Source organism: Entelurus aequoreus, linkage group LG23 (assembly GCF_033978785.1).
Source record: "Entelurus aequoreus isolate RoL-2023_Sb linkage group LG23, RoL_Eaeq_v1.1, whole genome shotgun sequence".
In the NCBI taxonomy this organism is placed as follows: domain Eukaryota; kingdom Metazoa; phylum Chordata; class Actinopteri; order Syngnathiformes; family Syngnathidae; genus Entelurus; species Entelurus aequoreus.
The window spans coordinates 8,433,519-8,446,032 of NC_084753.1; the positions used below are offsets into that span (position 1 = coordinate 8,433,519).

Below are 12,514 nucleotides of genomic sequence, written 5' to 3' on the forward strand. Positions count from 1 at the left end.
TCCACACAGCAGAGCCCCTGACCCGTGCACAAACTCATGAGACAGGAGACCCCGCAACAACTGCCGCTAGCAGTAAGCTAACCCACACATCCTTTAGCATACAAAAGTTCGTTTTTTTTCAACAATTCAACAACCATTCGGGAATTCAACACGCATGCCCACCAACAAGTCACAAAACAGTGCGCATTCCCACAAAACACTTTTAAAAGCGACAACCAAAAAGTTGATAAAAAACAAAACAAAAGGAGAGAGACATAAACGTGACTTACCAGCTCCGCGCGTCAGTGCTCACTGAAGTAGGGATGTGCGTATCGATCCTGTGGTATCGATATATCGATACTCACACGCTACTCATTTGGCATCACTTTTCTGAAAAAGTATCGATATAAACCAAAAAACGGCGTGTGGGGGTGCAAGCATCACTTTCAGATGTTTTTGATGACTTACTTAACTTCCTATGTGCTGGGACACCCCTGTACCTGGCAGAGTGTAGAGCTGGCCCAGTCACGTGACAGGAGACAGCCAATGAGCGTCGTCAACGTGCAACACACACACACACACACACACACACACACACACACACACACACACACACACACACACACACACACACACACACAGCCAGCCAGCCGACATATCCAGTGTTGTCCATTTGTTGACTTAAAACAGGCATTGTTTTTTGTTTTTTTAGTAATGTTTACTGAATATTTTTGTGTGGAGTTTGCATGTTCTCCCCGTGACTGCGTGGGTTCCCTCCGGCTTCCTCCCACCTCCAAAGACATGCACCTGGGGATAGGCCCCTCCCACCTCCAAAGACATGCACCTGGGGATAGGCCCCTCCCACCTCCAAAGACATGCACCTGGGGATAGGCCCCTTTTACCTCCAAAGACATGCACCTGGGGATAGGCCCCTCCCACCTCCAAAGACATGCACCTGGGGATAGGCCCCTCCCACCTCCAAAGACATGCACCTGGGGATAGGTTGATTGGCAACACTAAATGGTCCCCAGTGTGTGAATGTTGTCTGTCTGTCTGTGTTGGCCCTGCGATGAGGTGGCGACTTGTCCAGGGTGTACCCCGCCTTCCGCCCGATTGCAGCTGAGATAGGCTCCAGCACCCCCCGCGACCCCGAAGGGAATAAGCGGTAGAAAATGGATGGATGTTTAAATGATTATCCTAAATTCAAATAATTTCCACACAGGGGAATTCACTGTTAGTTGAACATTGCTTGCGTATTTAAAACAAGATAAGAAAGAGATACAATTTGGAGATTCTTCATCTTTGCATTACAGTTTTATTTTTTTCCAAGAAAATCTTGAATATATGATTGAATGTGATTTTGGTTTTAATCTGTGACATGATTTCTTACATTTCGAAAACATTAGCCTATTTCATATTTCATTAATTGCTAATTATATCACAAACTTTAAAAAATAACTGCAGCTTCTTGCAATTCGGATTTGACTGTTAATTGGAAAGCCCTAATATTTAATTATTATTATATATAATATATAGTTATTATTATATATAATATTTAATTAATTTTTCATATTTATGTTATTTATTTTAATTTTACTTGTATTATATATTGACCATAGTAAATGTGGTATAAATGGTCTGTATTTGTCTTGTGATTTGTCTTAAATAATAACAATAGTAATAATATTTTTGACTGACAAAAAATTGCCAATAAGAAATTATTGGTATCGGTATCAATGAAAATGCAAGAAAATGTATCGGTGTCGTATCGAATCCTAAAAGTGTGGTATCGCCCATCCCTAACTGAAGCTGGTCACAAAGGTGCGACGCCAAATCAGCCCCCAGGGAAACAAAAAGGTATGTCACGGGAAATAATAGAGTGGAACTTATTTACAATGAGAAACACTTTTGGGGAAGTTCACAACAAAATATGATGTGAATAATTGACCAAAATTAAAATAAAATCAAATCAAATTTAGCTCGGCTACATGGGCATCTACATCTACTATGATTGGCATGAGAAGCTGGGCAGGACAAAAAAAAAAAAAACACAAAAATGGTATCTTTGTTTGTTTACTTACTACTAAAAGACAAGTTGTCTAGTATGTTCAACATTTTATTGAAGGACTAAATGACAATAAGAAGACTTTTTGTTCAAATAAAGACAATAACGACATTTTTTGTGGTCCCCTTTTGTTTAGAAAAGTATCGAAAAGTATCGAAATACATTTTGTTGTCAGTACCGGTACCAAAATATTGGCATGGAGACTACAACACTAGAATGAAGCATTAAAGTCTGAAAAGCACTATTTTCTCAACATTTTATTTGACTCGTTTTTTAAATAATTATTTTGACCACATCAGTTCATTATAAATGTATTCTTTTGTTGTTGTTGTTTTGAACAAATGTGCACGCACACTCACGTCAGCACGTCTCCTAAAAACGTCAACCACGTGCGTCTCCTTTTCCCGATCGTGCTGTCAAAACCGGGATCGATCTTATTCCGAATGGATCGATAAAGGAGAGGGAAGATCTTACCCGCCGTGCATCGCGATCACGTACAGCAGCACGGAGGCGAGACGCGAGCTGCGTGGTCGTGACATGGTCCTCAGGTCCTCAGGTCTGCAGGTCCTCAGGTCCTCAGGTCCTCAGGTCCTCAGGTCCTCAGGTCCTCCGGTCTGCAGGTCTGCAGGTCCAGCTGGTCCTCGGAGACCTCGTTAGAACATCAGACGAGCCCGCCGACGTCGATCCCGCGGTCCACGAGCGGCGTTCGCGCGTAAATTTGGCGGGGTTTTCACCGCCGAGAAAGCGACAGGTGTCAGCTGCGAACGGCCGCGAGGGAAAGAACACGCCTGGCGTGGAAACAAGCCGCGTGACGACCGTCCGCGTGGAAAGTGAGCAGAGGGGAGGACGCGCCTAAATCAGTCACGTGATGCGTCAACACTTCATCCACGTCAGTCCACTGGACACAATAATGTTGTTTTTTTCTAAGATGTCAGACTAATAAATGACAATTTAATCATGTCTGATATCAGCTTCTGCTTGTGTAGGTGTGGTCGCGGGGGCAGCAGCCCAAGCAGAGTTTAATGCACAAAGTTAGAGAAGACGACCCTCGATATGTTGGCGGTTTCTATGAAAACATTTCAAATATGCGACTTCAGCTCGTTAGGTCTCAAAGTATTTAGTGACGCGCCATACCAAGTCAAATTCGGGCTGGTATCGACGATGATACCTATCCGATACTGATACTTTGAGCAATACCTTTAAATAAATTTAAAAAACCCCAGTAAAAATACAAAAGAAAAGAGCAAAACATTGGAATGTAATAAGAAAAAGCTGATATGTTGTATACTTAGTCCCCTATAACACAAGTTTTGTTTTTAGATGTAAACAATATACGTTTTTAGCTTCTTTTTTAAATTAAAAATAATATCAAAATGGCCTTTTGACTTTCCAATATGTGGCCCAAAAGTTTAGACACCCCTGATATCAAATATTATAAGATCCCCAAATAAAAGTAAAATATACTTAAAATATGAACAAAGTTAGTTAGTACATTAAAAGTAATTATAATACTAACTCAATTAATTTTAAAAATGACAAAAAGCATAATAAACATTGTTAAATGTGGAACTGAACATGAATATTTTCAAACAGGCAGAATTGTGGACACACTAATTTATGCAGTTACACAATCTTATTATTATTATTTGTATTCTATTCTTAGATGGGGAAAACAACAGTAAAAATGTTGGAAAGAAAAGCAAAGTATGTCATGAGAAAAAATCTGAAACGTAACTAATCGTCAAGACTTGGACTATGGCATGGTTTCTTCTCCCGTGGTGCAAATGTTTTGGACCAGACATGGCGTGAAGGTGAATACATGGTTTAATATTAACACTCTAAAAAGGAATAAACAGAAGGCGCGCACAAGGGCGGAAGTACAAAACTTGGCTATACAAACAAAAACTTCCACAAAGGCAGGACTATGGACAAAAAAAAAACCAATCTTGCAAAGTATGGCATGAATAAAGAAAACTTACTTGGACGTGAAAAGGGCATGAAAAAGAGCAGCATGGATCATAAGGGTGTGTAGAGAGTGTGATGTCGCCAGGCAGACTAACAGAAAACAATTGACTTAAGTCAGGGGTCACCAACGCGGTGCCCGCGGGCACCAGGTCGCCCGTAAGGACCAGATGAGTCGCCTGCCGGCCTGTTCTAAAAATAGCTCAAATAGCAGCACTTACCAGTGAGCTGCCTCTATTTTTTAAATTGTATTTATTTACTAGCAAGCTGGTCTCGCTTTGCCTGACATTTTTAATTCTAAGAGAGACAAAACTCAAATAGAATTTGAAAATCCAAGAAAATATTTTAAAGACTTGGTCTTCAATTGTTTAAATAAATTCATACATTTTTTTACTTTGCTTCTTATAACTTTCAGAAAGACAATTTTAGAGAAAAAATACAACCTTAAAAATGATTTTAGGATTTTTAAACACATATACCTTTTTACCTTTTAAATTCCTTCCTCTTCTTTCCTGACAATTTAAATCAATGTTCAAGTAAATTTATTTTTTTTATTGTAAAGAATAATAAATACATTTTAGCTTCTGTTTTTTCGACGAAGAATATTTGTGAAATATTTCTCCAAACCTATTATGATTAAAATTCAAAAAAATTATTCTGGCAAATCTAGAAAATCTGTAGAATCAAATTTAAATCTTATTTCAAGGTCTTTTGAATTTCTTTTAAAATTGTTGTTCTGGAAAATCTAGAAGAAATAATGATTTGTCTTTGTTAGATATATAGCTATATATATATCCAATTTGTTATATATTCTAATAAAGTGTAGATTGGATTTTAACCTATTTAAAACATGTCATCAAAATTCTAAAATTAATCTTAATCAGGAAAAATTACTAATGATGTTCCATGAATTTTATTTTTTATTTTTTCAAAAAGATTAGAATTAGCTAGTTTCTCTCTTCTTTTTTTCGGTTGAATTTTGAATTTTAAAGAGTCGAAATTGAAGATAAACTATGTTTCAAAATTTAATTGTCATTTTTTTCGTGTTTTCTCCTCTTTTAAACCGTTCAATTAAGTGTAAATATCATTCATTATTAATAATAACATAGAGTTAAAGGTAAATTGAGCAAATTGGCTATTTCTGGCAATTTATCTAAGTGTGTATCAAACTGGTAGCCCTTCGCATTAATCACTACCCAAGAAGTAGCTCTTGCTTTCAAAAAGGTTGGTGAGCCCTGACTTAAATAATACAGACGTGATTGACAACAGGTGTGCATGTGAGTCCGAACGTGAAAACAGGTGCGTGACATGACAGGTGAAAACTAATGGGTTGCTACGGTGACAAAACAAACAAAAGTGCACAAAGAGTCCAAAAACAAAACAGCACATAGCCAAACAAAAACATGATCAACACAGATAATAACGATCAATAATATACTTAGTCATCTGGAATACAAAGCTGACACAATATCTGTTTTTATCATTTTTTGGAAAATAAAAAAAAAATCAAACGTTGTCAAAAAGCATGTTGTTTCAACCTTGTATTTGTCTTGTATATATTGGTTGGGAAATGACCACATTTCAATGTCAAATCAACGTCACAACCCGACGTTGAATAAACGTCGTCAACAAGCATGTTGTTTCAACGTTGTCTTTGAGATGCTCAACATCAGGACCTCATTCAACAAGGAAGAAAGGCCTACTGAAATGATTTTTTTTTATTTAAACGGGAATAGCAGATCCATTCTATGTGTCATACTTGATCATTTCGCGATATTGCCATATTTTTGCTGAAAGGATTTAGTAGAGAAAATCGACGATAAAGTTCGCAACTTTTGCTCGCTGATAAAAAAAAGCCTTGCCTGTAGCGGAAGTAGCGTGACGTCACAGGAGCTAGTATTCCTCACAATTCCCCGTTGTTTACAATGGAGCGAGAGAGATTCGGACCGAGAAAGTGATGATTACCCCATTAATTTGAGCGAGGATGAAAGATTCGTGGACGAGGAACGTTACAGTGAAGGACCAGAATGCAGTGAAATACATATTTTTTTTCACTCTGACCGTAACTTAGGTACAAGCTGGCTCATTGGATTCCACACTCTCTCCTTTTTCTATTGTGGATCACGGATTTGTATTTTAAACCACCTGGGATACTATATCCTCTTGGAAATGAGAGTCGAGAACGCAAAATGGACATTCACTGCCTTTTATCTCCACGACAATACATCGGCGAAATGCTTAAGCTACGAGCTAACGTGATAGCATCGTGCTTTAACTGCATATAGAAACAAAAAAATAAACCCCTGACTGGAAGTATAGATAGAAAATCAACAATACTATTAAACCGTGGACATGTAAATACACGGTTAATGCTTTCCAGCCTGGCGAAGGTTAACAATGCTGTGCTAACGACGCCATTGAAGCTAACTTAGCAACTTAGCAACGGGACCTCACAGAGCTATGCTAAAAACATTAGCTCTCCACCTACGCCAGCCAGCCCTCATCTACTCATCAACACCCGTGCTCACCTGCGTTCCAGCGATCGGCAGAAGGACGAAGGACTTCACCCGATGCGTTTGGCGGCCCGGAGACGTAGGAAGTCAAGGTGAGGTCGGCGGCTAGCGCGGCTAGCGCGGCAACAAAGTCCTCCTGGTTGTGTTGCTGTAGTCCGCTGCTAATACACCGATCCCACCTACAACTGTCTTCTTTGCAGCCTTCATTGTTCATTAAACAAATTGCAAAAGATGTCCAGAATACTGTGGAATTATGAAATGAAAACAGAGCTTTTTGTATAGGATTCTACGGGTACCATAACTTCCGTTACTCTGACTTCGTCACGCGCATACGTCATCATACCGCGACGTTTCAGCCGGATATTTCCCGGGAAGTTTTAAAAGTCACTTTATAAGTTAACTCGGCCGTATTGGCATGTGTTGCAATGATAAGATTTCATCATTGATATATAAACTATCAGACTGCGTGGTCGCTAGTAGTGGCTTTCAGTAGGCCTTTAACGTTGTTTGAATGTCTTGTGCCTGCTGGGTAGGGATTCTTTCAGAATAAAATACCCATGGGAAGGGAAAGTTGGGGACTACTGACTTGGAGTACCCGTTAGCTGAGAAAAGATGCAGCTTTGGTAATGCCGTTATTCCAAAATTATTAAAAAATATGTATTATAAAAACAATTTACAATGGATGTTCTCTTTCATCCACATCATCTTGTTATCAATGGATGACAACTGGACTGCTCACTCTGTCCAACAAGACGTTTTGTCTCTCATCCAAATAAAAACTATTCAACACAATATGACAATAACAACAATTTAGAAATATGAACTCAACAGATAAAAACGCGATATTTGCGAAAATAATATAGTATGTTTATAAAAACAACTTAACCCAGTGTTGTCAGGTTGTGTAAATGGTAAATAAAAAGAGAATACAACAAATCCTTTTCAACTTATATTCAATTGAATAGACTGCAAAGACAAAAGAAACTTTGTTATTTTTTGCAAATATTAGCTCATTTGGAGTTTGATGCCTGCAACGTGTTTCAAAAAAGCTGGCACAAGTGGCAAAAAAGAGTGAGACAGTTGAGGAATGCTCATCAAAGACTTATTTGGAACATCCCACAGGTGTGCAGGCTAATTGGGAACAGGTGGGTGCCATGATTGGGTATAAAAGCAGCTTCCATGTTCACAAACAAGGACGGGGCGAGGGTCACCACTTTGTCAACAAATGCCTGAGCAAATTGTTGAAGGACAACATTTCTCAACAAGGAATTTAGGGATTTCACCATCTACGCTCCGTAATATCATCAAAAGGGTCAGAGAATCTGGAGAAATCACTGCACGTAAGCGGCAATGCTGAAAATCAACATCGAATGCCCGTGACCTTGGATCCCTCAGGCGTTACTGCATCAAAAAAACCACATCAGTGTGTAAAGGATATCACCACATGGGCTCAGGAACACTTTAGAAACCCACTGTCAGTAACTACAGTTGGTCGCTACATCTGTAAGTGCAAGTTAAAACTCTACTATGCAAAAATAAACAGAAGAGAAATAAAAACGGATCGCGTCACACTAATATCAGTCTGATACTCTTTATATTTAGATACTATCAATATCTGAATCGGCCCACCCATGCTAACTGTACCGGTCATACAAGGAATGCAAATTCTTTATGACTGTACGTTAGCATAAAGCTCTAATGCTAATGTACAGAATGTCTTTGGACCACTGGAATGAATTCAAACTAACTTACCAGTGGAAGTTCATACACGCAACCTTCTGTTACTGGCCTGTAACTCCTGGCCTGTAACCTTCTGTTACTGGCCTGTAACTCCTGGCCTGTAACCTTCTGTTACTGGCCTGTAACTCAACTTGTCGTCACAAACATCCAAGACAAAAAGCTGAACACGTACTTTTCTTTGCTAAAATCAATAATACTCACATTATCGTGTTGCGGTTGTATCATGAAATGCATAAATATTCACTTCAAGGCGGTCAAGATTTAGAACATTTCCATCCATCCATCCATCTTCTTCCGCTTATCCGAGGTGGGGTCGCGGGGGCAGCAGCCTAAGCAGGGAAGCCCAGACTTACCTCTCCCCAGCCACTTGGTCCAGCTCCTCCCGGGGGATCCCGAGGCGTTCCCAGGCCAGCCGGGAGACATAGTCTTCCCAACGTGTCCTGGGTCTTCCCCGTAGCCTCCTACCGGTCGGACGTGCCCTAAACACCTCCCTAGGGAGGCGTTCGGGTGGCATCCTGACCAGATGCCTGAACCACCTCATCTGGCTCCTCTTGATGTGGAGGAGCAGCGGCTTTACTTTGAGTTCCCCCCGGATGACAGAGCTTCTCACCCTATCTCTAAGGGAGAGACCCACCACCCGGCGGAGGAAACTCATTTGGGCCGCTTGTACCCGTGATCTTGTCCTTTCGGTCATAACCCAAAGCTCATGACCATAGGTGAGGATGGGAACGTAGATCGACCGGTAAATTGAGAGCTTTGCCTTCCGGCTCAGCTCCTTCTTCACCACAACGGATCGATACAACGTCCGCATTACTGAAGACGCCGCACCGATCCGCCTGTCGATCTCACCATCCACTCTTCCCTCACTCGTGAACAAGACTCCCAGGTACTTGAACTCCTCCACTTGGGGCAAGATCTCCTCCCCAACCCGGAGACACATTTCGTATTGGATTATTCATTGAACTTCAGTTGGACTTTTGTGAAGACACAGCAATGTACGTAAACAAACACACCTTTGTATGTTGTATCTTGCTCAGTATTAATGCACACAAGTAAAAGAACAACAAAAAAGAAGAAAACTGGTCGAGGACAAAGAGAGAGACATTTTGGCTACAATGAACAGTCCAACCAAAAGGTGTGCAACATTCAGACAAAGTTCTTTGTGTAAGAATGTTTTCCTTACCTGCTTTTCAGCCTCGGTCAGAACTGTTGTAGCTTCCTGGTGTGACGTGTCTCAAAACAGCTGACCGGGTCGGGAGAACTTTATTTTGAAAGTTCTCCCGACCATGTATGTTCTCTGCTCTGGCATGGTAGATGAAGGACAATCCCAGGTGTGTAAAACACATGTTGTCTCTGTTCATGGTGTTGGTCCCTCACTTCCTGGTTTCCTCCTTGATCCATCTCTTGTGTTTATTTGTTTTCTGACGGCAGGACTTTTCCCTTGTCCCGTTCCATGAGGTGATTGTTCCTCCTGTTTGTTGAAGCTGGTTTTATGTCTTCTTGTTTGTTTTCGTGTTCTGGTAAACATTGCAACTGTCTCCTTCTCACATTCGTTTTTGTGTCCTTTTGTCAGGATACTGAAACTTTGTCCAATATATCTTTTATTGCATGACCTGCATGGGATTTCCCAGATGTGGTCTTTTGGGTGTTGTCCTAGTTTTCTGTATGGTTTTACTGCTGTGTTTCATTGAAATGTGTTCATGGTATGGGTTCTGTTATCCCTCTGATGGATGGTAGTGTTATCGTATTTTTACCTCTTGTGTCTGTTTCTTTCAGGGCAGCACGGTGGCACAGGGGTTAGTGCATGTGCCTCACAATACGAAGGTCCTGAGTAGTCCTGAGTTCAATCCCGGGCTCTGGATCTTTCTGTGTGGAGTTTGCATGTTCTCCCCGTGACTGCATGGGTTCTCTCCAGGTACTCCGGCTTCCTCCCACCTGCAAAGACATGCACCTGGGGATAGGCCCCTCCCACCTCTAAAGACATGCACCTGGGGATAGGCCCCTCCCACCTCCAAAGACATGCACCTGGGGATAGGCCCCTCCCACCTCCAAAGACATGCACCTGGGGATAGGTTGATTGGCAACACTAAATGGTCCCTAGTGTGTGAATGTGAGTGTGAACGTTGTCTGTCTATCTGTGATGAGGTGGCGACTTGTCCACGGTGTACCCCGCCTTCCGCCCGAATGCAGCTGAGATAGGCTCCAGCACCCCCCGCGACCCCCAAAGGGACAAGCGGTAGAAAATGGATGGATGGATGCATGTCTGTTTCTTGTGTGTGATCTGGCTGTATATATCAAACCAAAACTTTAATCGATTTCGTCTCAACATGAAATGTAGTTTTTGGTGTGAAGAACTGATGATGTTTACAGACCCTTAACTCCTAGAGTAGCACCAGTCAGTCCTTCTGCTGCTGAAGACGGTTAGTGCTTTGGACAGCCTGCTTCCAGTGTCTGTTGGGGATGAGCTGTTAACAAGGGGTCAGGCAGTGGATTCAGGCGTCAACTGTAAGTGCTTAGTCATGTTGACCTGAATATGAGCGCCAAAACAGACCGCGGGAAAATCCCTGCGTGTGCTTCTGACGACTCGTTTCCATATCACTAGCTGCGTTTCCATTGCAAAATATAAGTTTCGACAAAGTACGTTTGCGACATGTAGGAGTTTTCCGTCATGAGTCGCAATTCTCCTAAAATCTCATCCCGCGAGACTCCACTTTGAGGAAGATACTGCAATAGAAGAGGAAGGCAGCGGGCGATCGCTCAAAGGCTACGTCCTTACGGCTCCCTTGACATAGTTCCAGAATGTTAGTCTCTCCGAACCTTCGGGTCAGCCTTTATCGTGGGGATGGGACCCGCAAGACGGCCAGGTACCGCCTCGCTCGACCCTGCCCGACCAATTGGAAATATGGGTGTTTCCATTACCAGTGTCTTATGTTGATAATTAGGTTTTGCACGTTTCTCAGGGTAATGGAAACATAGCTAATTGCTGACTTATTTCATATGACCTATCCAAAATGTATGTCGATTTTCTCTCTTATCCAGCTGAGTGTTGTCAGGGCATTCAATCAATCGCAACTGGGCTGTTCAATGTGTCTTAGGAGACCTTCGGCCTCTATCCGAGCCGTCCTGATCAGTTTATGCTCATAGACTAAGGCTATGTCTACACTAAGCCGGATAACACCTTAAAAACAAGAAATCTGCGTTCAAAGAACTTCGGCTTATTAGTGATTCCCAGAGCCAAAAAAAAGTCTGCGGGCTATAGAGCGTTTTCTATTGGGGCTCCAGTACTATGGAATGCCCTCCCGGTAACAGTTAGAGATGCTACCTCAGTAGAAGCATTTAAGTCCCATCTTAAAACTCATTTGTATAATCTAGCCTTTAAATAGACCCCCCTTTTTTAGACCAGTTGATCTGCCGTTTCTTTTCTTCTCTCCTCTTCTCCCCTGTCCCTTGCGAGGGGGAGTTGCATAGGTTCGGTGGCCATGGATGAAGTGCTGGCTGTCCAGAGTCGGGACCCCGGGTGGACCACTAGCCTGTGCATCGGTTGGGGACATCTCTGCGCTGCTGACCCGTCTCCGCTCGGGATGGTTTCCTGTTGGCCCCGCTGTGGACTGGACTCCCGCTGATGTGTTGGATCCACTGTGGACTGGACTTTCACAATGTTATGTCAGACCCACTCGACATCCATTGCTTTCGGTCTCCTCTAGAGGGGAGGGGGGTTACCCACATATGTGGTCCTCTCCAAGGTTTCTCATAGTCATTCACCGACGTCCCACTGGGGTGAGTTTTTCCTTGCCCGTATGTGGGCTCTGTACCGAGGATGTCGTTGTGGCTTGTACAGCCCTTTGAGACACTTGTGATTTAGGGCTATATAAATAAACATTGATTGAAACATTGAAATGAATAATTATTTAGCCTAAGCCTCGTTTCAGCCACACTAAATCATCGTTTAAGGTTCCCCTTCTTGGACAATTTTTTACACAGGTAAGTGTGCCGTCTATTTATTGAGTTTGGCGGGCAAAGGGGGGAGCGGTGAGAAGTGGAGTTTCTCTTCCCCGCCGCAGCAGAGTCTACTTCTTGTCAGTTGTTGATCCGTTGAATGTTCAATCTACTTTTCAAAAAACGCCCTGACAAGCACCTTTGATGAAGGTAGAGTGATAAACTCCTTTTGACAAAGAAAAACTGTCTACCACCACAGCTGACATTAGCAGCAACGATGTTAGCTATGTAGCAGACATAGCATTAGCTCTTCACCAAA

The 12,514-nt window shown here is 42.0% G+C and overlaps 2 protein-coding genes across 3 annotated transcripts in view; both read right to left on the reverse strand.

Moving 5' to 3' along the window:
- The window catches only part of gabra2a (gamma-aminobutyric acid type A receptor subunit alpha2a), a 46,217-nt gene extending 43,334 nt beyond the window's left edge, over positions 1-2,883 (reverse strand). The window contains exon 1 of one of the 2 annotated variants that reach the window (XM_062034598.1): positions 2,519-2,883. In XM_062034598.1, coding sequence (XP_061890582.1) covers positions 2,519-2,583 — 65 coding nt within the window. In that variant the 5' untranslated portion in view covers positions 2,584-2,883. Of the gene's footprint in view, positions 1-269; positions 418-2,518 lie in introns of those variants that run through there. The other variant, XM_062034599.1, reaches the window with a different exon arrangement.
- Positions 1-12,514, reverse strand: part of commd8 (COMM domain containing 8) — a 201,074-nt gene that overhangs the window by 77,079 nt on the left and 111,481 nt on the right. The window lies entirely within an intron of this gene.